Below are 25,266 nucleotides of genomic sequence, written 5' to 3'. Positions count from 1 at the left end.
CATGTTGGGTTTAGAGATTACTTTAAAAAATGGAATAAAATAAGTGTTGGTGAGGATGAAAAGAGACTAGAACACTCACACATTACTAATGGGAATGTAGAATGATGCAGTTGCTGTATGTGGCAGTTCTTCAAAAAATTAAACAGAGAATTACCCTATGATCCAGGAGTTCTACTAATATGTATATACCTGAAAGAACTGAAAATGGGTATTCAGGGGCATGTGGCTGGCTCAGTCAGTTAGGAATCTGCCTCCAGCTCAGGTCGTTATCCCAGAGTCCTCCGATGGAACCCCGAGGCAGGCTCCCTGATCAGCAGGGAGTCTGCTTCTCCCTCTCCCTCTCCCTCCTGCTCCCTACTGGTGCTCTGTCAAATAAATAAAATCTTTTTAAAAAATGGGTATTCAAACAAATAATTGTACATAAATGTAAATGGAAGCACTATTCAAAACAGCCAAAAGATAGAAATAACCTAAATTTCCATCAACTGAGAAATGGATCAACAAAATGTGGCATATTCACATAAGGGAATATTATTCAATTCAAAAAAGGAATGAAGTACCAATGGTTGTTACAAAGTGGATGAACCTGGAAAACATGGTGCTAAGTGAAAGAAGACAGACACCAAAGGCCACATGTTGTATGATTCCATAAATATTAAAAATCCAGAAGAGGCAAACCCATAAAGACAGAAAGCACATTAGTGGTTGCCAAGGGAGGGATGGGGAGTGACTGCTAAATGAATGAGGGGTTTCATTTTGAGGTGATGAATATGCTTTGAAAGTAGAGTGTGGTGATCATGGAGAACATTATGAATGTATTAAAGGTCACTGAATTGCATACATTAAAATGGATAATTTTATGATGCTTGAATTTTACCATAATTTAAAAAAATGATATAAGGGAAAAACAATCAGTATCGAAAGACTGTGATAAAGGGCACAAGTGGATTAAGAATTGGGACAACACATCAGTTTGAGTGTCCTAAGACTCTTATAGGTACTGTGTTCCCCCAATCCAATTGCACTCCCACTAAATCTAGATTGTTTCAGTTTGGGTACATATTGATGAAGTTGGCAATAACAGAATAAATATTGAGACAAAAAGCCTTAGGGTATAAAGGAGCTAAATCTAAAAATTGATAATTAGTCCTTTTATACATTTCACTTTTCCTAAAATTTGTTTCAAATTTTGAATTGTGGAAGGCTTGTAGATATTTTTTTTTCCCCTGTAGAAAATTAAGGTCTAATATCCAGATTCCAAGATCAGGTAGAGCCTAAGACCATATGTTATGTTTGGCCTTAAGCTTTTTATACCGAAATTAATGCAGATGATGTAAGTGAGGCTTTTAAATATTTTTTTTTAATTACTTGACTAAGAGAGAGAGAGATGGCAAGTAGGCAGAGAGGCAGGCAGAGACAGAGAGGGAAACAGGCTCCCGGCTGAGCAGAGAGCCAGATGCAGGGCTCAATCCCAGGACCCTGAGATCATGTCCTGAGCCGAAAGCAGAGGCTTAACCTACTGAGGCACCCAGGCGTCCCAAGATTTTTAATGAGCAATAAAAACATGACCTTATCAAGTCACCATTCCATCTAAGGTCATCTGGCAGTTAAATCTCTTAGGATAGTCATGACACAATAAGGGAAGAGGACCCATGAATAGAGATATTACAATTGAAAACAGCCAATTTCTCTGCACAGAATCTATAATTACCCAATCTCTATATTGTGCACGTGAAACTAATATAACATTGTATATCAACTATATTTTGAGAATAATTTTTAAAAATAAAATTAAATTTAAAATACCCAGTTCAGGGGTGCCTGGGTGGCTCAGTGGGTTGGGGTCTCTGCCTTTGGCTTGGGTCGTGGTCCCGGGGTCGTGGGATGGAGCCCAGAGTTGGGCTCCCTGCTCCGTGGGGAGCCGGCTTCCTCCTCTCTCTCTGCCTACTTGTGATCTCTGTCTGTCACATAAATAAATAAAACCTTAAAAAATAAAATAAAATAAAATACCCAGTTTAACTCTAGCATCTGACACTATTAAAATACAGGAAGAAAAAGAATTCGGTAATCTCTATCAACATACCAATAAGTGGTTTCAAAATAGCTATTTGGGGTACAGATCTAGACAAAGCGTAGTGAGCCTGAAAACCTCCAATTTGAGAAGATGGCTAACCTTTGGCAGGAATGCAGGGATTCTGCTGTAACCTTAGCAAGGCAGGCTGGAAAGCTGGTTCTTGAAGCTATAAAAAAGGAAATGAATGTTATGGTTAAAAATTTTCAATTGATTTGCTAACTGAAACTGACCAAAAAGTAGAAAAAAAAGTAATGCCTATCTGTTTCTCATCAAATTCCCTATTTAATTACATAACCACTGGCATATATCAGTTTCTCATTAATCCTCGATAGACTTCAGCTTATCAGCCTCAAAAAGGAAATTGTTCTGAATTGATATATTGAAAAATATTAATTTATGGCCTAGCCTTGTGCCTTGGCACATGACAGATTATTAAATCTCATTATACTCTCATGCCAGACTTGTATTTGATGACATGAAAAGTGAATCCAAATTTTTTCAAGTTAGGGTATTATTTTATTGTGTATATTATATATATATGATAGAGAGATGTGGCTATTATAATTACTGATATGTACTACTAGTCAAGTGTAGTAAAAATATTTCATGCTGTTAAAAAAAATTGCTATTTACAGCAAAGGTCCTGGAAAAAGCGACAGGAAGATGATCTTCACCAACGAGAAGATGGTGCCAGACTGCTCCTAAGAACACACCTTGAGAGGGAGATGAAGGATGGGATCCAGGGCCCTCAGCTGAAAGCTGCGGCCACACAGGTCTCTGCCGGGAGGAAGGAGGTGAGTCACAGCGGTCGCTACGGAGAGCCCGCAGCGTAGCCGGCCGGGGGGATGGGGACTTCGAAGAAACGCTACACTTTCCCCATCCCGAGGCAACACCCCGGAACCACAGCTAGCACAGAAGGGGGGCCACGCGGGTGATGGCGGACGCCTGGGCTCACAGAAGCCAAAGCGGCGCCACAACGCAAAACTGGAGGACCGTGAGACACATTTTGGGTGCACGGTCAAAACTCGTCCCCAGGGGCGCCTGGGTGGCTCAGTGGGTTAAGCCGCTGCCTTCGGCTCGGGTCATGATCTCAGGGTCCTGGGATCGAGTCCCACATCGGGCTCTCTGCTCAGCAGGGGGCCTGCTTCCCTTCCTCTCTCTCTGTGATCTCTTCCCTTCCTCTCTCCTACTGTGATCTCTCTCTGTCAAATAAAAACAAACAAACAAACAAACAAACAAAACAACAAAAAAACAACTCGTCCCCAGGGCAGGGGTCGTCCTGGCAACAAGGAGGGTGGTGTGTGCCAGTGTATATAACCCGATCGGGCAACAGGTACACGCCCTCGGTTCCGCAGGAGCCCCTCTCCCTGCCCGAGTCCCGGCGGACAAAAAGCCCTGTCCTTGCATAGCCGAGGGCTTGCATCGCCCGCACCCAAGGACCGCGGGCCACCGGCAGCATCTCGCCGAAAGGGGCCGGGCGGCTGGGAGCTGGCGACCGAGCGATGCCTGCCCTCGGCCTCTGGGGAGTCGGGGGAAAGGGAGGACAGAGAGCCCCGTGCTGGCCTTGGAGGGGACCCCTCTCGCGTTACCCTTGCGGACGCAGGACTCAGGACCCTCCCGCCCAGTGCCGTCGCCGCGTCCACTCCACCCGGAGGGGCGGCGGCGGACACCACTTGCGGAGCTCCAGCAGCACGCCCGGCTGCCGCTTCTCCACGAGCCCCGTGAGTAGCCCCGTAGAAGTGTCCCTTCCAGATCCCGGGTGGGCCTCAGCTCCTCAACGCCACCGGGGCTCAGCACAGCCTGGAAGCACACTGTTCTCTCCCTTAGAAGCTGACGCCACCGGGTCTTGCAGGCGGCGCCGATCCGCTGGGGCGGGGGCGGGACGGTGTGGAGGGCGGGGGAAGACCGGGTGCTGGAGGAGCGGTGAGTCCTTGTAAGTCGGCCGAGGGCACTTGGGGGAACCTCAGATGGCCATGGCCTCCTGATGGTGGCTCAGGCACGCGGGTGCGTGAAAGCAGCCCACCCCATGCACTGACCGCACGGCGCACACAAAACAAATACACAGAGAGTGAATTCATAACTTTATTGAAAAGACAACAAGTGCCCCCGGATAGAGGGTCCGTGACTTTGCACTTCTCTCGAATACATTTAGCGGGCATTTAGTGAACTGCTCTTTCGGGTAAGCGCCACAGAACGGGAATCGGCTGCAAAAGTTGCCCCGTGGGAAAAAAACGGTCACGGGGGCCATTCCGTGGGAAAAGAGCTTACAAGAAAACCATGGACGGGGGATACCCGGGAGCGACCACGGGAGGGCAGCCGCAGGGCGGGTAAGGCGGAGGACGCCAGGGCGGAGGAGGCAAGAAGACAACAGGAAAGGGTGGCATGGGCGGCGGGGGGGGCCCCAGCAGCACTGGCTCGCGAAGAACCCACATGTATTCCGGCTCCTGAATGAGGATGGCACGGCAGGGTCCACCCACGTTAACGACGACGGGGGGGGGCATGGCCACGGGGGGCATGTTTCTGAACCTCAGTGCCCTCTGATGTCTCCTCCACTTGGCCCTCCTATTCTTAAACCAAACCTTCAATCAGAGAGAAAAAGGGATCGTTTTAGTACAGTGAGCATTGAACGTCATCCATGAAAAAACACAGCAGGCTACTCTCTCTGCCCTTGAGCTTTGCAAACTGCATGGGGGAAGCTATTTCCTCCTTGCTCAAACAGCTTAGGGAAGGTAGGGCCACGGGCCCCCCTGCAGCTCCCCCCACAGGGCACCCACCATGTGCCAGGCTCTGGCTCAGCTCCCTGCTTTGACTGGCCTCCCACCTTGCATGTGACTTCTCCCCGTTCTCAGCAGCAGGTGCAGCTGAGGAACTGCTCTCAGTCCCTGCTGTGACTTTTACCCCGGGGGATGCCTGTGTCCTCCCAGCCGACCGACAGCTGTGCAGTGGCCACCACTCCCTAGTGACTAGGCAGGTGTCACCCTGCTTCTGGGGGAAGCTCAGAGCGTTCAAAGGCCCTGCTGAGGGGAACAACCCCCATTTTGAAAAGCCCATCTTCAACACAGACTAAGCAAATAATCCAGAGGCACGTGCTGGGTCTTGCAACAACAGCTTTCCTTTACGGGTGACAAAAGGGTCATTCCTCTTCTGAAACCTCTTCCCAGTGAAAAAGAGGGCATTGTGAGGGAGGCTTTGGGAATGGAGGGCCCAAGAGCCTGTGGTTGGTCTTGCTGGGACAGAAGGCAGCTGGACACTATCTGAATAATAGATGTTGGGGACAATGCCTGTTTACATGAACTAGGACCAGATTGATGAAATTCTTACACCCTTGGCCAGCCAGCAGCCTGGGGACAGAGAGGCATGCCGCCCTCACTGTGCCCCATTTGGCCTCATCCAGCCTGCCCCACCCTCCAGGCTTTCCTGGGCTCAGCAGCCTGTCAGCTCCCTCTGCTCTGGCTGCGCTTCCAGCACCCTGGACAGGACCCCTGCTCTCTTGCTCTAGCTCACTCTCAATCAATCAATCAATCAATCAAATCTTAAAAAAAAAAGAAAAAAAAGAAAAGAAAAGAAAAAACAAAAAAGAAATTCAAAGCGCTGTAGAGTTTGGAAACAGAGGAGAACCTTATGTGTTTTTCCTCACTTGCGTCTTGTGACTCCTTTTCCCTTCAGACCCGACTGAGAGAGCAGGGTGCCAGCCCAAGCTGGGGAACATCAACTCACCCAAACTTAAGGGGACCTGTTCCTCTGAGCTTGCTTTGCCTGCTCCACAGGGCAGAGAGGCCTGGGCCTCTCCAGATCTGGGCACAGCTGACTGGGAGCCCAGCCCCTGGTCCCGGGGGCCTGCTTTGTAGGCTGCCCGTGTGAGCTCCCTACCTCTGGTCCGCAGCCCCTCTCCATCACAGATGACGCTCTGTGCGGGCAGCGAAGTGAATACACCCACTCTGACTTTTCTATTCCATTTCCCCCTTCTTACTTCTCTTTTTTCTCCCCAAATTATCCTTCGATTCCACTCAGGCGAGAGATGACCTCAATCACCCCCTGATCCATGGACCCACAAATTAGCCATCACCCACTGAGCCAATGAAAAAGTCTTCCCGGGACGCCTGGGTGGCTCAGCTGGTTAAGCGGCTGCCTTCGGCTCAGGTCATGATCCCAGCGTCCTGGGATCGAGTCCCGCATCGGGCTCCTTGCTCAGCCGGGAGCCTGCTTCTCCCTCTGCCTACCACTCTGTCTGCTTGTGCTCACTCCTGCTCCTCTCTCTCTCTGACAAATAAATAAATAAAATCTTAAAAAAAAAAAAAAAGAAAAAAAAAAAAAAAAGTCTTCCCCCAATCAGCACATGCCAGAATCCAGCCTAACTAAGAGCCAGTCCCCACCAGGGACAAATGCCACACAATGTCTTCGTAAAAGGACCACAAAAGGAAGACCAAGATCTCAGGTGTCAGACATTCCTCTCCGGAATGTGGTGGTTCCAGAAATTAGAATGTGAGTCCTATCCCGAAGGCCTCATCCTCGCCTGCCGCTTCCCCCTGTGCTCCCAACCCACGGCAGCCACCTGGCTGGACCGGCCTCCGCCTTTGCTAGCTTGCTGGGACCTTGCTGGAAAGTGTTGTTTCTGTCTATTTGCTCTATGAGACCGATTTCAAAGGTGGCACATCCCCCCTCCCATCTCCACCATAAGACACCATCTACTATTTAAGAAGGTTTTCAGGCTGACGGATCTTTCCTCTCTCAGGCTGAAGGAGTTCCAGAAAATGAAGACGTAGGCCCGCCACTCTCCACACCTGTTTGCCAAATACTTAAAAGCAACAGCTCTAAAAATAAATTAATGAAATTTACGATTCTTTAAGTAAAACAAAATATTTTCTTCAGTTGAAAAGTGAAATTGCCTTCGTCTGAATCCTAGAGCAAGAAATCATGTTATATTAGGGCGCCTGAGTGGTTCACTGGGTTCAGCGTCTGCCTTCAGCTTGGGTCAAGATCCTAGAGTCCCAGGATCCAGCCCCATGAGGGGCAGCTCCCTGCTCAGCAGGAAGCCTGCTTCTCCCTCTGCCCCTCCAGGCTGGTGGGCTTGGGTTAGCTCGGTGGTGTGCTCACTCACTCTCTCAAATAAATAAAACCTTTAAACAACAACAAAAAAGTAATCATACATATTTAAAAAAAAAGAACAGCAACAGACCTAAGACACTTGCACTAAAAACAGTTAAGAATAAAAATAAAGGTTTGAACTTTTAAATTAAAAAAAAATTTATACTGACAGAATAAAATTGTTTCGTCTGAATCCTAGAGAAATAAAATCATAATATTAAGAGGGAAAAGCATAGCAGGAGCCCCAGGCGGTTGTACTCGACACCCTACCCTCCGCATAAGTCTCAGCTTCACTGGACAGAAGGTGGTTGGTTATCTGCTGTATCATATGTGTGAAATCTTCCCTCAAGCCTACGCCAAAATATCTGTAAATTTGCTCCTTACGCAACGAGCTTATGCTTTTTTTCAAAAAATTAGTGTAATTCAGCTCCTTAGTGCTTTAATTTGAATGATTTCCACTTCAGACTCCCTCCCGACGTGACCCGATGATGAAGAGGGGCCCGCATGATAACCCTCTCAGGATTGGAGCTGTACGTGAGTAGGTGCGCTTGCGGCTCTCCTTTTCTTTCGATGTGTATAAAATGTCTATGTTTCTGGAGCTATTATTATAAAATAGCATGACATATTATATATATAAACATATATATTACAAAATAAAACCCATTATAAAATGCGGTACAGATAAATGTATTATATATATAATATATACAAGTCACATGAGTAATTATACAGGAATATATATGAAGTACATAAATATACTCTTATACTATAATACTTAAATAATACATGATGATGCTGTTGTAGAGAAACAGTACTACTATAGAATGATATTGCTGTATCAACGTATGACCATACCAATCAAGAACGAGTAGCACTTATTAATAAATATTAATCTGTAATTGGCACAATAAAGAACACTCTACTGGCTCTAGTATATGGCAATTATATACTACATAAGACTATAATAATAGTATCATGGATAATACTTATATTAATTATCTGTGAATTACACAAATATATTTTATATTAGCTACAACAATTAGGTCACACTGATATATATATATATATATATATATATATATATAAAACTCATCTGTTACTGAAAATACTTAAAAAATATACTTCTGATATTCTGCATATTCCTTGTATATATGTTCAACATATCAAATATATGTTCTGTCTTAGATAAAGATATACGCATCTATTCTATGAAATAATGTACTTCATCCAGTATGTAATTGATATGCATACTTACTCCATTCGATGTATTTCTATCTTACATATTGGTATTAGATATAAATACCTAGGTAGGTTTGTATACAGTTAACTTTACCTATAAAAATAGTGCGTATACTATATATATGCTCAGTTATTCTGGTTACATTTCTATTTACACTAAAATTTAAATTTAAAATTTATATAATTTTAAAATTTAATTTAAAATTTAAATTTAAAAATTTATATAAATACGAGTATTCTATGTCTAATTCAGTGACATCTAAAAGTACATATATGTACAGTTATACAAACATATATGTGTATTTTATACAAGGGATACTATACGATACTGATTTTTCCATTCCTTTAGGAAATCGCGTTCCCTCTGGAAATGTGCAATTTCCCTAGCCTGGGCTTTCTTTCTACCATTCCCTACCCCCCACCCCGAGACCCAGAAGTTCAACACTTATTTCCCAAACTAGCAAAGGCAACAAGAACCGGGAAGGTGAGGTCTAGGACAGAGGTGCCCAAGTCCTGAAGCCTGTTGTAGAACCGCTCCCAGCCAAATGGTTTTTTTCTGGTTTACTGACCTGCACTCTGGCTTCAGGCACGTTCATGAATCTTGCAAGCTCCTGGCTGAGGGGAGAAAATCCCAAGTACTCAGGATTGGGAGTTGGGGGTGAGTTAAAATAGAGGATTTTTCCTTCCTCTTCCTAAAATTTTTCCTCGGGGAGGCGTCCGTGACATCTGATGGAGCAATCTCTACATTAGAAAAAGTCACACCATTTCGGGATTTACAGTGAGATTCAGGTGACCAAGAATGGAAGGAGAGCCCGGCTGAAGGAGGCAAAGTCCCCAAGAGCAGGGGACATTCTAATTCAGTTTCTTCTCGTGTTACCAACTTCAAAATGAAGAAAAGTCTGAGGATCTCTCTCTACAGACTTTTTAATCCTTGCTCTTACCCATTTTATGGATTAACTTAGAGCCCTCTCAGAAGGTGCTGTCCCTCCATCTCTCTCTCTCTCCGACTTTGCCCCCCCCCCCGTGATGATCAAATTCGAGTACATTCCCACTGGGTGCTAAGGGACGGCACCAACTGCTGTTCATTCCTTGGTGGTGTTATTTTCAAGTTTTGGTCTCACTGAGGTCCCCCCACATTCCCCCGCACCCCACCCGACCAGCAGACCCCATGCCCCCACCAGTCTTCTGGACCCTCTAGGTTGAGCTTTCCCGCAAGCAACACTTTTTTTTCCCCCGCAAGCAACATTTAATTGTACTTTTTTTAACTTCAGATTTTCATTTTAAATAATCTCTACGACCGGCGTGGGGCTCGAATTGAAGACCCCAAAATCAAGAGTTCTAGGCTCAACTCACTGAGCCAGGCTTTTCTTTTGTTTTGTTTTAACTTTCAAGGTTTTTCAAGACCTCCAGCATAATCTAAGGGAAGGCAGAACATTCCGGAATCCAGATAGTTTCCGACTGTAGTCTTAAAAATGTAAAAATGGGTGCAGGGGCCTCACGGTGGGTGTAGAGATTCCTTAAAATGAACAATTTGTACAAAAGTGACGACGAGTAGGTTTCTGACGACGTTAAACAGAGGTAGGCTCTTAAACCATTCGCTCCCGCGTCTCAGACCTGCGGCCCGCGTCCCCGCTAGCGTGCTTCCAGCAGGACCTTCCTCTACCAAGTACGGCGGACACTTTGCGGGCCGGACGCGTTCCAATGGGCGTGAATGTCCGCCTTCAGCCCCCGTCCCCGCCCGCGTGCCTGGCAGCCTGGAGGCGGCTGGCCTTTCTGACCGCGGCGAGGACCCACGCTGAGAGCCCGCCCGCGCCCTCCCCCCCTGGCCGCCCCGCCCCTCCCTCCGCCTGCGCCCCCCAGGGCCGGCGCCTCCCGGGGCCCGCGCACCCCCGGGGCCCGCACCACCCGGGGCTCGCGCCTCCCGGGGCCCGCGCCCAGCGCCCCAGTCCGCTTACCGCATCAGCGCGTTGGGATACTGAGTGCGCTGGAACAAGCCCTCCAGCTCGCGTAGCTGCAGCCGGCTGAACGGGACTCGATGGGCCCCCGGCGGCCCGGGCGCTGGTGCCCGGCCTGGGGCAGGGGCCTGGGCCGGCGGGCCCTGCGGCAGCGGCGGCCCTTCGGGCCCCTGTGGCCCCTCCGGCTTGGGCTGGCCCTCCTGCCCCTCCTGCTTCTCCAGCTCCCGCTGCCCTGGCGCAGGCAGTAGAAATTCTGCGGCCTCGCGGCCGTCCACCGCCTCTTCGACGCCGTCGCCATCGCTGTCGCCGACGCCATCGCTGTAGCCGACGCCATCGCTGTCGCTGACGACATCGCTCTCCGCCTCCTCCTGGACTTCAGCGGCTCCAGGGCCCTGCTCAGGTGCGAACTCGGCCCCCGCTTCCGCCGCCGCTCCCTCTCCGGCGTCTCCGGGAGCCTCGGGGTCTCCGGGCTCTCCGCTTAGCGACATCGCCTCAGGCTGGGGTTCTGCAAAGGACGAGATCCACACAGAAAGATCAGGGCGTCGGAGCCCGGGGCTGTGGGAAGGAGGGGGTGAGGGTCAACCTCTGCGGGGTGACCGGACCGCTCCCCTCGCCCGGGGACCTTGGTCTCTGGGGCTTGACGCCGGCGCCTGTCCCAACGGGCACGGACCTTGCGGCACTTCCCGCTCCTCGTCGACGCCCAGGCTGAGGAAGCCGGTGCCCTCGTCCTGGTCTGGGCCCGGAGGCTCCATATCCCTGGTGCCGTCAGGCACACATTCCCCGTCAGACCCTGCGGGATCCATGGGTGACCCAGAGAGCGGTGGCCTGCCAACGGGCTTCCGCCAAACGGTCCTGGCGTTGTCAGGTTCCGGAAAGTCTGAGTAGCCGCCCTCCCTATATATACCCCCTACCCCCCGCTGCGGGGGGGTGGGGCCCGCCGAGGTGCGCATGCGTCGTCGGGCCTGGGCCCCAAGCCTGCGTGTGCACTTGCGAGGGTACTCCGGGAGGGAGCACTTGGCCTAGGGCATCCGAGCCGTCGTGGCCTAGCTAGAGAGGCTGAGTCTTCCAGTCGACGCTGGGCTCACACGCCCCAGACTGGTGGTCTGTGTCCCCCAGGGGAAGGCGCCACGCTGGATCGTGCCAGCCCGTGTGGGCAGGGGAAGACGCAGAGCCCACGCTAGCTCTGGAGACGCCGCCGAGGGCTTGGGAGAAGGTCCCTGGCCAGCCCTGCGAATCCAGGAGCCGCCACTAGGCAGGGAATAGTCATCCGAGGAATGTGATGGGCTCTGAGGTGGCCCCCTCTGAGGCTTTTCGGGAGGCGGCCCAAGTCAGAGCCCGCCACACACCCCCGGGTCCCCCGGGAACGGGAGCTGGTGCTGGGGGTCTTCTGAGCACGTCTGGTGCCCAGATGCACCGTGCAGATGAAACCACGCTTGCCCCTTCACAGGGGCCTGGACCTCCGGCATTTTAGCCCCGAAGCCACACTTCAGGACAGGGCTGCGAACCTGCACGGGGCTTAGCGCCCCCTAAGTCGGCTCAGACTGGACAGCCTTCCCACGGGTTGGGGTTTTGTCCAGTTTTCCTCGTTCAAACTTTGCTCTTCTCATCGCCACCATGGATGCCGAAACCCCTTCGGGCACAGTGTCTATACCTCCGCCTTGAGACTCTCTCTACGAGCATGCGTGTTCCTTATGGTGGGACCCTTTGGATCTGGGTCATTACCCACTTTCTGGCCTTTGTCCCCCCCCCCACACACACACACAGACACCCTCCTCTCCTGGGTTTTCCAAGAAATATCTTCCTGAGCCCTTGCTGAGGAATAGCTGAATTTCCTTTCTTGTTTGTTGTTTTTCTTTTCCGTTCTTGTTTTTGTTTCTTCTAGCGAGGATACATCCTTATTGGTTGGAGAGTTGAGTTGAGCAAGTTTTTGGTTTCTTCAGGTGAGTCCAATAAAGGGACAGGGCCCAGAGGTTTGGGGTATGGAAGGAATCGATGACAGTGACTATACCGTTTGTCCCAATTCAGTAAATGCCAGGTGTCCTGCATTCTTTCAGAAGTGAATTTTACATCCCAAGAAGAAAACCCTAAGTAAATAGGGTTTGAAATGAAAGAGAGCACGCCCGATTGAATGCTCCAACACCTGTTACTATCCTTACTATTGGAAATAGCTCCTAGGCCCGGTCCCGTGCTGGACAATGTCCCTGAAGGACCCTGCGATCACCGCACAGCCAAGTTCACCACTCTAGTTGAAATCCGAATCTTCAGCATACCCACGGGCTCCCAGGACATCGTGTGCCCAAGGTGCCTCAGCCCCCGCGCCTGAGGGGGAGAAGTGCCCTTGCCTCGTGGTCCTGGAGGATGGCTCAGACACCCACCGCAGGTTTGGGGACCAGTCCCTTTTCACAGAGGTGGTAAGGGATGGAGACCAGACTGCCCCTTCCTGACTGGAACCAAATGTCTCCTCCTGGGCTTTGGTCTTGTTGCGTGCCGCCGGCCCCCACCCGGCACCTCGTGGCCGGGTACCCCGGGCACAATTTTGACCTGAGGCTATTTATTGTGTGAGAGAGCTCAAGGGCTTCCGTCCTATGCCTGTTGGCCTCCCTGCGGTCTCCGCGTGCCCTTTCCTGTCTCAGTCTCCACGGCGGGGTCCTGTCTGCTGCCCTTCAGTCTCTCGTGGGACCCTCGGCCTCTCTCGCCCTACGTGGGTGTCAGGTGTGCTAGCATTTACTTACACCGTTTCCTTCAATCACTTCACCCTTGGCACACCTTAGGAAGCAAATGAAACCTCGCCCTTAGCAAAAATAGCCCCGAGTCACGATTCCTTGGGCCCCGCTCATTGGAGGGGGGCTCTGGAGCCATAGGGATGCTGGTGGCCTCCTGCTCGCTCATCCCTTGCGAGCTGGCGGAGCTGCCGATCTGCTTGGTCTCACTCTGCCCTGGTTTCCTCGTCTGTAAGAGGAGAGCAACAATCTCGGCAGTGTGCTCCCGGAGTGACTGAGATGACACACGGGAACTATGGCTGATGGCCCTGCCCTGCCCTCCCCCATCTGGACTGCAGCCCGTCTTCTGTTTCTTTACTCACAGGCGCCGTGAGAGCAGAGAGCCGCTGGTTTGTCACCAGAGGTCGGCAACGAGGGCAGATCGTGATCTTGTGACCCAAGGTCTCTAGCCTTACCTGTCCCATGGGGCTCTGTTTCAGTTTCTTGTTTTTTTTTTTGTTTTGTTTTGTTTTGTTTTGTTTTATTTTTCTTAAGGAATCTGTCTACCCAGTGTGGGGCTGGGCCCCCTGACTCCAAGATCAAGAGCCACGGGCTCCCCCACCTGAGCCAGCCAGGCTTCCCCCACCGGGTCCCTTGGTACCTACACGGGCTTCAGGCAGTAAACCTGTGTTGGCCGCTGGGTTTCCAGGGCCCTCTGCCAGGCAGTGGGGGGAAGGAGTCCGGTGAGACCCAGCCAACCTGGCACCCTGGTTCTCCCAGCGCACGGGAGAGACAGAAGCTGGAAGTGATGGAGTCCCAGCACCACTAACGGGCTCTGTGACCCAGATAAATCAGTTGACCTGTTTAGACCTCCCAGGCCCCCTCTGAGCGATGGGGATCAGGATGGCCCCTGCTCTCCCGAGGGGAGCTGTGGCTCCTACTCGAGGTGATGCAGGTAAGGCCGAGGGGGAAGGCTCAGTCCGCTGGAGCCCACGCTGGAGTGAAGGGGCGAGGACTGAGTGGGGTAAGGCTGGACGCGGGCCCTCCCTGTGGTCAAAGGAGCCAGACAGGGCGTCTCAGCCCTTCTCCGGAGCGGAGCAATCGGACCTGTGCTTGCTCGTGCTGGTGACCTCCCTGGAGTGCTCCCCGTGCACTGCAGCCTGGCTCGTGGGCCTTACTGCTGTCCCTTGAGGAGGGCTGGGCGCTGGGTGCCAGGGGTGGTAGAAGCATCGCGGGTTTTTCCTTTTCGCCTTAACCAAGACAATGCAGGCTGAGAGAGGTTCGGTGACTTTGGCAAGGTGGAGGGGGCCCAGGAGCCAAACCTCTGCAGCGACTGGTCCTAGCAGCCCCTGGTCCAAGCCGATTTGGCTTCTGTGGAGTTGTGGGGCTTCCCTTCCACCTCAGAGGCCATCAGAGGCCGGTCTGTGGCAAGCAGGCTGTGCCTTGAGCTTCAGGGCAAGGGGGTCGTGTGAGCGGCCCCAGCATGGAGGAGAGGAGATGTCTGAACTTGTCTCGGGGCACCTGGACATGGCCGGTGGGCTCTGGAGTGTGAGCTGGAGAGGAAGTAGGGAATAGTCTGTATTAGGGGTCAAAAGGTTGCAGCATCAGGTGGGGGCCGAGTTTGAGGAGGGCGTTGGAATGTGTACCTTTGGGATGATGGAAGCTGACAGTGGTCGGGCATGGGGGCGCCCTCATGAAAGCGCGGTTGTAGGATGAGTTTCCGGGGCAGGGGGAGCCTCCGCTGGCCCCCGGCTCCGTTCATTGCAGTTAGTGGGGGTGGGGATCAAGGTCCGGAGCCAGAGCCCTTACTTGGAGGCCACCGGTGTCCACCAGGTACATCGGGAGGCCCCTGGAATTGGAGTGGAAAATTCCGTGTGTGGTGGCATTGCAGTCATGTGTACCTTTCATCAGTTAGAGGGGGGACAGTGCCCCTAACCACCCCCTCCCACCTCAGGAAACATCCAAGGAAAGACCAGGGACTTGAGTAGCGTTATTGGCTGTGGACTTAGGGCACACACTTCTGGTTCAGGCACAGCCTCGTTCGTCTTCTTTCCTGTTCTCTCTCTGCTCACTGCATGGCAAGGCTGACTGTCCCCTTGCCTCCATTTCCCCAATGGGAAATAGGGCAACGATCCCTGTCACTACCACTGCCACTGGAATAATGAGAATCCTCCCACGGACTTCTTATGAAGCAGAATGACGTATGGCAAGATGGCTGCCTTGTCTCTCTCCTTCCTCCCTCTCTCTCTTTCAGCCCCCCTCTTTCCTCCCTCATCACTTCTTCCCTTCTTTCTTCCTTCCTTCCCTGTGCCTTCTCCCTCCCTTTCCCTACCTCCTTCCTTCTTCTGTCTTCCCACTCCCTCCTCTTCCTCCGTCCGTCTTCGTCTCCTTCTTTCCCTCCCTGCCTTTCCGCCCTCCTCCCTCCCTCCTCCTCACCCTTTCTTCTGCCTCTTCCCTTCCTTCCTCTGTTCCTTTTTTCTTCCCTATCATGTGTGTTTGTGCACATGTGTATTTAAGTGTATCAGTCTGTGTCTTCGTACCATGAATCTTCAAAGACATAAGCACATCATCGAAAAAAAGACAATACATGATTTGAATTCACATATCATCTAGAACAAGGGAAATGTCATACCTAAGTAACAAAGCAATATGTGGGAGTTCAGTAAAGGTAGAATTTCTATTCAGTACAATTCTGGAAACATAGTCTAAAGAGGTAGACTTTAAGATTACTCTTGAAGCATGGATAGAAGGTCTAATGGCCTTCCTCGCATAAACTCTTCCTCCTCAATAACAAAAGTAACATATCATGGAGTGCCTGGCTGGCTCAGTCAGTAGAACCTGGGGCTCTTTTTTTTTTTTTTAAGGATTTTATTTATTTATTTAGAGAGCAAGAGGAAGAGATTGAGCACAAGCAGGGGGAGCTGGAGAGGGAGAATGAGAAGAAGCAGTCTCCTTGCTGAGCAGGATCCCAGGATTCTGGGATCGTGACCTGAGCCAAAGGCAGAGGCTTAACAGCCTGAGCCACCCAGGTGCCCCAGAGAGGGAAAGAATCTTAACCAGACTGTGCTCTGAGCAGGGCACCCCATGGGCAGATCCCACCTTCCCAGATCAGGATCTGAGCCTGAATCAACAGTCAGCTAATTAACTGACTTAGCCACAGGGGTGCCCCATCATAATCTAATTCTAAATAAAAAGTTAAAATAATAATAATAATAATGAAATAAACCTACTAATTACTATCTATTCCCATGTGAAAGGTGCCTTCCTGTACCAGGAGGTTAAAAAGTCCTGAGACTCAGGGCGCCTGGGTGGCTCAGGTCATGGTCTTGGGGTCCTGGGATCGAGCCCCACATCAGGCTCTCTGCTCCTTCCTAGGAGCTTGAGATCATGACCTGAGCCACCCAGGTGTCCCTCATTACTTTTTCTACGAGTTTTGTTTTTTTCTTTTAAGATTCCACATGTATATGAGATCATACAGTATTCGACCAAAGAAAATATTAGTGGAGCCCTCCGTCTACTTTGCAAACATGGTAAGAGTTGTTTTATGAAACCAGTATTGGAAATAGGCAACTAGCGTCAGCCTATACCTTAGTTGGCCTGCTTTGTGCTTTGGCTGTATTGATGCAGATTCGACCTGCAGTAGACCTGGGTCTCCCCAAAATGAGCTCCAAGACACTGGCTTCTTTAGCCAACATTCTCATGCAGCAGAAGGAGCAAATGCTAAGGTGGGAAGGGGAAATGAGGCAACAGACAGGGAGAGGCTTCTGCCAAGGCACTCCATTGAGGTCGTCTGGGTCAGCATGAGGCCTGCTGTCTGTTGGGCCACCCTGCACACCAGAACATCCCTGTCACCAAGGTCAGTGGGGACCAGGGTAAAACCTTGTCTGGGGAGAATTCCCTCTTCCAACACCAACTGTGAGGGATCCCGCCAGTTGTCTCAGTTCGGCCCCCAGTAAGTGGAGCTAACTCCCCATTCCATGGAGCCAGGCAGCCCCCTTTCCACTTGGCACCTGGATGAGGTCCTCAAGGACAGCCTGGGCCTGCGTGTGCGTGCGCACCCGCATTGGGAGGGAATGGCCAGGCCCTCCTCGGCACTGCCATTTCACCTTCTGTGCCTTTAGCATTGTGCGGGTGGTTACCGACAAAACAGACCGGAGCTTGTCCTCCTCACTGTCGGGGTCATTGTGCTGCCTTCCCCTGGAGCACACCGGTCCTCCTCCTCCGCAGATCTTCTCTGATTTGTCTCTCCCAGAGGTCGAAGCTTCTGCATTTCCAGGCAATGTCCTTGCTGGGTAGTCTGCCCGGAGAGAAGCGACCAAGGGCCAAGCCCAGTGCACCTGGTGGTTTGAAGCATCTGTTTAGGAGGACAGCCGCCTCCCTCCTGGGAGGGACAGGAATGTCAACCTCAAGTGACACTAGCCAGTTTGACCCAAGGGCTGGGGACTCCATGGCCTTCTGGGACAAGGCTAGAATGACGTCTTCCCCAGTGGATTCCAGTGTGCCAGCAGCAGAGACAAGCCTGCTGTTTACTGAGGTGACGGCTCCAGGAGTGCTTGGGTTATGGCCTCAGCCGCCATCTCCGCCTTCGTGGCTCCTTTACCTGCCACGGGGGCCCACAGGCAAAAGGACGTGCTCTTGACTCAAAGTACTATAGTGGAGGAAAAAGAACTTTCCCTTCACCCTTCTAGGTTGGGCTGTGCAGGGGAGCAATATTTACCCCCCTCCATGTGTCTCCTTGGTACGTAGATTCGTTTTGGTAATTTTTAAAAAAATTTTATTTATTGGGACGCCTGGGTGGCTCAGTTGTTAAGTGTCTGCCTTCAGCTCAGGTCATGATCCCAGGGTCCTGGGATCAAGCCCCGCATCAGTCTCCCTGCTCAGCGAGGGGGCCTGCTTCTGTCTCTCCTGCTCCCATGGCTTGTGTTCCCTCCCTGTGTGTGTGTGTGTTAAATAAATAAAATCTTTTAAAAAAGATTTTATTTATTTATTTGAGAGGGAGAGAGAGAGCACAAGCAGGGAGCTGGGGGGCAGAGGGAGAGGGAGAAGCAAGCTCCTGGCTGAGCAGGGAACGGGACATGGGGCTCTTTCCCAGGACCCTGAGATCACGACCCCAGCCAAAGGCAGCCTTAACTAACTGAGCCACCTAAGCACCCCTTGGTAATTATTTTTAAGAAATAGAAAACTCAGATTTTTTTTGGCCTCCCCTCTCATTGCCCAAAAGAATTTATTTTTTAAAGATTTTATTTTAAATAATCTCTAGTCCCAGGGTGGGGCTCAAACTCACAACGCTGACATCTAGAGTTGCACCCTCCACTGACAACCTACCGAGCACCCCTAACTGCCTGAAAGAATTTAGATTGAGCACCTGTTCCAGAAAGAGAGCTATCAGCACAGGTAGGGACAGTATCATATAAACTCGGCGAGGTTGTCCCTCTGGCAACCACCGATGTGTGTTTCTGTTTCTGTTTTTGGTTTGTTTGTCTTCTACTGCCCACCAGGCGCCTGGGATGTCGGCCGGCTATGCTAGGGAGTCATGCTGAGTGCCGGGAAGCTGGTCCTCAGGATCTGGAAAGGTCTGAGAATGAGGACGCTATAAACCTAAGCCAGCAGCCCCAATCCCAGAGCACAGCTGATGGCTCCTGGTGTCACAGATTCCAGAGAAACTGAGTAACTACCAAATCCTATCTTTATGTGGAGGGAGAAAGGTGGTGATGTTTGGTGAGCAAGAGGGCACACCAGGACTCCATGCCTTAAGTGAGGGGTGGCTGCGTGCTCGGACAGAGGGTGAAACCTTGATTGGAGAGCCCTTTGAAGGAGAGCGCTATGCGCAAAGGTGGGGTGAGTGCTGAAGTTTTCAACCTGGGTGAGCGCTGCTCCTTTCTGGGTGGCTCCGGGCCCATGGCAGGACATGGCTGCTTAGAGGCCGGACCTCAGTGGGATGAACTCCGGACGCTCTCTCTCATGGGTCACCCACTGTTCTGCGCTTGTGTTCCGTCCTCTGTCATAGGAAGAGAAGGGACTAGGATGCCGGCACAAGTCCCTTTCGGAACAGTGATGACGGTGATTTCTTCCTTTAACCCAGGTGTCTCCCCAGAAGACACAGAGGTACTTTGTTTGGAAGAGCAGCACGAGATGGTGAGGCTGGTTCTCTGTTGTTGCTAACCTTTTCCTACAGGGCCTGTGAACATTTGTCGCACTTGCCCCATGCAAGTGAGCTTATGTGAGAGTCACACAAAGGAAAATGAGTACCAGTTTGCCGAGAGGAGGTGGCTGCGGCAAGGACTGGCTCTCTCTGGGACACCATGCTGCCTTGGCTTAGTGGGAGCAGCCAGAAGGCTCAGAAGAATCCCCCAAACAAAAGTAACGGCACGCAGAATTCCTAGGACCACATTCCTAGGACCAGGGGTGTGTTACCATAGCAGCTGACTTCCAAGGGGTCCACTCAAGGTTTTTGTTTTTTTTTTTAAGAATTTTTTTTTTAAGGTGAACTTTTTTTTTTTAATATTTTGTTTATTTATTTGACAGAGAGAGATCACAAGTAGACAGAAAGGCAAGCAGAGAGAGAGGGGGAAGCAGGCTCCCCGCTGAGCAGAGAGCCCGATGCGGGACTCGATCTCAGGACACTGAGATCACGACCTGAGCCGAAGGCAGTGGCCCAACCCACTGAGCCACCCAGGTGCCCCTCCACTCAAGGTTTTGAGAACTCCAGTCCCCATCCTGGGCTACAGCAAGTCATATGAGACCAAGTTCGCCTTACCTACCAGGAAAGGCTGTGAAGGACTCTTTTCGCTCCATTATTCCACGTCCAGGACTCCAGCCCTTCCTAGAGATGTCACATCGTCACCAATAACTACATGCTAGGTCAGTTTATGCATAGGGTACTCAGAGCAAGCCCAGTGATAAGCACAGCGCCCCACGATCAGAACTCTGGCAAATGTATTTCTGTTCTTGTGAAGACAACTCGGAACAGATTCCATTCCTCTGTTTTGTATACAGTTATAGTAATATTATTTTTGTTTAAAAAGTCTTTTCTCATATCTGTTTGGAAGGACCACTTTTTTTTTTTTTAATCAAGAGTCACAGGCTCTACCAACTGAGCCAGCCCGGTGTCCCTGAGAGACCACCTCTTGTGCTGAATTTTTTTTGTTGTTGTTTTAAGTAATCTTTATGCCCAACATGGGGCTTGAACTCAGGACCCAGAGAGGAAGAGTTGCATGCTCTACTGACTGAGTCAGTCAGGCACCCCCACACTCTTGTATTGAGGTATAAAGAATTGTTTCTGGTCCCTTCCTTTGCCCCTGGCCCTTTGTTGCTAAGTACTTACAGTTAAAATAATTGTCTGGAATTTTGATCGTCAGGGACTTCCAAGTGAAATCTCCAATGTTCTGATCATAGTTGTTTAAATCAAGATCTAGGTTACATAAATCTAATTTTAGTAAAAAAACATTTCCCCCCAAATAGTTCATGCCTTCTTCCTACTTAATTTGACCATTAGCTTTACCATTTGAAAGTTAGCTGGCATGTGTTGTTTATTATGGAAAACTCTAGAAAGCAGGACTACATCGAGAACTATTAGATTACTGTAAAATGCTGAATCTGCTGAACTCCTTAAAGATTGTACTTACAAATTTTCAACAAAAACCAACACCTATAGGAGCACCTGACTGGCTCAGTCGGTAGGGCATGCAACTCTTGATCTTGGGGTTGTAAGTTTGAACCCTTTGTTGGGTGTAGAGATTACTTAAAAAAAAAAAGGCTTTAAAAAAACTAACATCTACAAAGACAACCCATTTCAAGTCGATGAAGTTATTGGTTGCTAGTTTCTTTTTCCTTTTTTAAGAAAAAAGATTTTATTTTGGGGGTGCTTGGGTGGCTAAGCCCGTTACACATCTGCCTTCAGCTCAGGTCACGATCCCAGGGTCCTGGGATCCAGCCCCATGTCGCTCCCTCTCTCTCTGCCTGCAGCTCCCTCTGCTTGTGCTCTCTCTTTCTCTCTCTCTGTCAAAGGAATAAATAAAATCTTTAAAAATATATTTTACTTTTAAGTGATCTCTACACCCAACATGGGCTCAAACTTACAACTCTGAGATCAAGACTTGAATGCTCCACCAACTGAGCCAGCCACGCGCCCCACTGGTAACCGGTTTCTAAAGATTTTTTTTTTAATAAATCAAAGGTATTTCCTTATATTACAATAACTAATTCCTGAGCTATGCTTTCAGGATGTTTGAAATGTTCATTAAGAGAAATTTTCTTGGAGCTCCTGGGTGGCTCAGTCAGTTAAGCATCTGCCTTCAGCTCGGGTGGTGATCCTGGGGTCCTGGGATTGAGGCCCATGTGGGCTCCATGCCCAGTGGATAGTCTGTTTCTCCCTCTCCCTCACTCATGGTCTTGCTTTAGCTTGCTTTCTCTCTCAAGTACATAAATAAAACCTTAAAAAAAAAAAGGGAATAACCTTCAGGGCATTCATTAATTTGGGGAATTAATGAAGACCTTTCTTTATAAACCTAGACTAAGTGTAAATTTTTATCTGCAGCCCAACTCTGTGTATTTCTTATGCTTCAAGCCACCACTCTGCCTTAATACATCTGGGATCTGAAAGGAAAGACAAGTTTAAAATACGTGTGACAAAAATGCCATGCACGTACAGGAAAGGTATCCTTTCTTGTCGTTGTTTGTTTCTTCCTGACAGCCTGCGCTTCAAAAAAGAATGTTCTTTGCTAGCGTGTGTCAGACTGGATGTGAGGGTTAACTGAGGGATTTGTGCTGAATGTTCTCCAGCTTTCAGTCTCAGGGTGGGAAAGCTGCATATGGTTTTTCCGGCTGTGACTAGAGCAGAGAAGGGATCAGGACTGGGTTTGATGGTACCTGGAGCATACTGGTACAGACCCCATAGTTCTGAAGGTGCTTAAAGCATTGAGAAACTCGATATTTAAAAAAGAAAGACGGGGCACCTGGGTGGCTCAGTGGGTTAAAGCCTCTGCCTTCAGCCCAGGCCATGATCTCGGGGTCCTGGGAACAAGCCCCGCGTTGGGCTCTCTGCTCAGCAGGGAACCTGCTTTCTCTCCTTCTCTCGCCACCTGACTCTCTGCCTACTTGTGATCTCTCTCTGTCAAATAAATAAATAAAATCTTTTAAAAAAATAAAAAAGAAAGATATGGGGCGCCTGGGTGACTCAGTGGGTTAAAGCCTCTGCCTTCAGCTCAGGTCATGATCCCAGGGTCCTGGGATCGAGCCCCGCATTGGGCTCTCTGCTCAGCGTGGAGCCTGCTTCCCTTTCTCTCTCTCTGCCTGCCTCTTTGTCTACTTGTGATCTCTGTTTGTCAAATAAATAAATAAAATCTTAAAAAAAAATAAAAAAGAAAGACAGTGGTCAATGATGAAGTTCTAGAACCTAGTTGAGGTTCGATGGGGTGAGGTCCAGAGCCGAAGGCTAAGAAAGAATTCTTAAGACATCTCTGGTGCAAAAAGGTGGTTTATTAAAGTCCCCACCATGGGGACAGGATCCATGGGCAGGAGAGATGCTGCCCCGCTATCCTGAGGAGTGGCTGATTATATACACAGGAGTTGGGTAGGTGAAGACAAAGGGGGTGTTAAGAAGGGCTGTCACGGTAAAGAAGACTGTCAGGATATTGGAGGTCTGGTTATTGTCAAGCCAAGGCCATTTTTCCCTCTAATGGCACTCACATGAAGACAATTGGGAGTTTCCTGGTAGAATGTCACATGTTTATCAAACATCCTTGTTAGTGAGAGTTAGGTTGAGAAGAAATTTAACTTTATTTACATTTCCTTTTACCTCAGCCTCCTTCAGTTTTTATGGAGGGGAGGGCAACATTAGGGCTTGAGGAACTGAGTTATTTGCCTCTGGAAATTGGGCTATTGATAAGACAGCTTCTTTGTTGTAAATCACTGGGACATTTGTAGACCAAGGGAGACTCTTGTCTTGCAGGATTGTGATCTCTGCAAGTTAACTATTTGTTTTTCTTTTAGGGCAGCCAGGGGTGCCTGAGGAATGTCACACATATTACCGAGGGGAGCAGGAAGACAGGGGGTGCAAGGTGCCAGCTTTTGCTTTGTCCTCAGCCAGCCTTCTGCTCCCTCATCAGTCAACACTAGGAAATGATTTTTGGTTTCAAGATCATCTGGTGAGAATGGCAATGGGCATGTCTGCACAGGAACATTCTTGAATTTCCCTCACTCCCAGCAAGGCCTGGGGTCTCTGGGTAACAGTAACATCCCCTTTGTGGAAGCCTGACATTGCAGCCACTTCTCTGACATCTGTCACTCACGAGTGAGAAAGATAGGAAGAAGGAATAAAACATTCGTGGCCACCATGGCCAAGAGCATATGCTTTCCCAAGAAAACAGAGCCTTCCACACTGGGAACATACAAGCACTGTGAAACTGGTCTCTGATCAACTACCATGAGGGGAAACTCTGATGTGACCAGGACACCTGGTCTATAGTTTCTGCAATCACTTCACATGACCGTGGCGGCCACAATTGATTGCTTTCCACATAGAACTCCATGAAACAAGCCTCACATTGCTACAGATTCCTCAAAAACAAAGGTGGAACTGAGAAAAAAGTAATCCTTTAAAAAAAAAAAAAAGTGGGCCTGTGCTCGCTTCAGTGGCATATACATTAAAATTGGAACAATACTGAGACGGTGAGCACGGCCCCTGCATAAGGTGCAAATTCGTGAAGCATTCTGTATTTTAAAAAAAAGAAAAAAAAAGTAGGCCTGGCTTCTTCACTTCACCAACCTTTCCTTGTTTTTCTCTATACTGACATTTGCACACAGAGAAGCCAGCAGGAACATAACAAAGGTATGCCTGCTTCTTCTCAATGAGTGATTATTCTAGAACACTGCTCAGGAGACGTCTCCTTACTCTTGCTTTGAGCAGCAGTAAACCAACTGGTACCCTTTCAGTGTTTAACAACAGGAATGGGTTCCTCTCAAGGATGTGGAAGGTGACAAAATACTTTTTGTCAAATACTCCAGCTTCTGAGCTGGAGAAAGATCGATAAAATGCTGTCCTGGGCTGGTGTGGTGGGGAAGGGGGTGGTGGGGATGGAAGAAAAGGGAGAAGAGCCTCTTTCTGGCCTTGATGGAATCTCTTCTCATTTTTCTGCTGAAGCAACAGAACCCGTGTGCCAGAATGGCTTCTATTCCCCAGTCTCCTCCACAAAAAGGGAGGGTCGTGAACAGAATTTGAAACCTACTGGTTCGGTGTTTGGCAGCCATCTTCCCCTGAATCCCTGGGAGGAGCTTCTTAAGAGGTTTCCCCAGAGTCCAGTGTTCAGCCCGAACATGTCAACATGAGTGGAGCTAGTATCCGGAAATGACACTGTCCTCTCCCTAGGGACTCACCCCACCCCATCTTGCACATATCTGTGGTCCCAAAGGGTCAACGTGGGGATAAACGTGGGCCGAGGGATAGAAGAGAATATATGGGTCAGGGCAAGCTCATCATGGGTCCTTGGTGAGCTTCTGTGACGTGCAGATTCCGGGATGTAGCCTCGTGAGAGGAAACCTTTGTGGAGGCCAAGAAAAACAAGGCTGTACCCACCTCGAGTCTAGCCCTGACATAAGTCAGCCATCTTGACAAAGCCAAAGCTGGCACCTTGCACCCCCTCTCCACCCGCTCCCCTCCCCTCAGTAGTATGTGTGAACAAATTGTTAACTTGCAGAGATCACGATCCTGCAAGACAGGAGTCTCCCTCGGTTTACAAATGTCCCAGTGTTAAATCTCACTAGCAAGGACACTTGATAGGAGGAATGTGACATTCCACCAGGAAACTCCCAGCTGTCTTTCTGTTAGTGCCTCATTAGAGGGAAAAGCGGCCTTGGCTTGATAATAACTAGGCCTCCAATATCCGGACAGTCTTCTTTACCCTGATAGCCCTTCTGAATATCCCCTTTGTCCTCACCCACCTCCGAGTCCACCCCTACTCTGCCTTTAAAAACTCTGACTGTAATCTGGTTCGGGGTCCAAGTCCCTACTCTGCTGTGTCGGGTATACTTGGGCCCAAGCTTAAGCTTGCTGAATAAACCCTCGTGTGATTACATCAGTGTTGGCTCCTTAGTGGTCTCTCAGACGTGAAAACTCGGGCATAACACCTTGTCGTTCTGTTTCAATGGCATTTCCTTATCGATTTACGTACAGACCCTACTTGCCCCCATTTGGTTCATAAAGACAAATGCATGCAGA

General features: G+C 49.7%; 1 protein-coding gene, 1 long non-coding RNA gene and 1 pseudogene across 4 annotated transcripts; 2 read left to right on the top strand and 1 right to left on the bottom strand.

Annotated features, from left to right (window-relative positions):
* Positions 1-4,148: 4,148 nt before the first annotated feature.
* Positions 4,149-11,235, bottom strand: LOC123388549 (rhox homeobox family member 2-like). The gene is made up of 4 exons (XM_045068326.1): positions 11,024-11,235; positions 10,354-10,858; positions 8,968-9,013; positions 4,149-4,653 (listed from the first exon to the last, which is right to left on the bottom strand). The coding sequence occupies exons 1-4, from the start codon at positions 11,154-11,156 to the stop codon at positions 4,339-4,341; spliced, it is 999 nt and encodes a 332-aa protein (XP_044924261.1). The 5' UTR covers positions 11,157-11,235; the 3' UTR covers positions 4,149-4,338.
* A 504-nt stretch (positions 11,236-11,739) lies between these two features.
* On the top strand, positions 11,740-22,053 carry LOC123388551. Of its 3 annotated transcripts, none has more exons than XR_006603032.1 (6): positions 11,740-12,293; positions 12,522-13,514; positions 16,504-16,582; positions 18,551-18,719; positions 19,135-19,187; positions 21,589-22,053. It is a non-coding gene; the product is annotated as an uncharacterized LOC123388551 (long non-coding RNA). The 3 variants fall into 3 exon arrangements; XR_006603031.1 differs by having other exon boundaries at positions 11,740-12,733; positions 13,438-13,514; XR_006603030.1 differs by having other exon boundaries at positions 11,740-13,514.
* A 1,618-nt stretch (positions 22,054-23,671) lies between these two features.
* On the top strand, positions 23,672-23,772 carry LOC123388572 (annotated as a pseudogene).
* Positions 23,773-25,266: the final 1,494 nt, after the last annotated feature.

Source organism: Mustela putorius, unplaced genomic scaffold, assembly GCF_011764305.1.
Source record: "Mustela putorius furo isolate JIRA1106 unplaced genomic scaffold, ASM1176430v1.1 tig00003901_pilon_pilon_pilon, whole genome shotgun sequence".
Classification (NCBI taxonomy): Eukaryota; Metazoa; Chordata; class Mammalia; order Carnivora; family Mustelidae; genus Mustela; species Mustela putorius.
Note: the sequence above shows the minus strand (reverse complement) of the source record. Positions and strands in the feature narration are given on the sequence as shown.

Bases quoted from the DNA above. Each gene is read 5' to 3' on its own strand.
- LOC123388549 (XM_045068326.1), bottom strand. From the start codon at position 11,156: ATGGATCCCGCAGGGTCTGACGGGGAATGTGTGCCTGACGGCACCAGG. The intron at 10,859-11,023 runs GTCCGTGCCCGT...CGTCCTTTGCAG, and splicing joins GGAGCGGGAAGTGCCGCAAG to AACCCCAGCCTGAGGCGATG. The intron at 4,654-8,967 runs GTCAGTAAACCA...CTCTGATTGAAG, and splicing joins TGCCTGAAGCCAGAGTGCAG to GTTTGGTTTAAGAATAGGAG.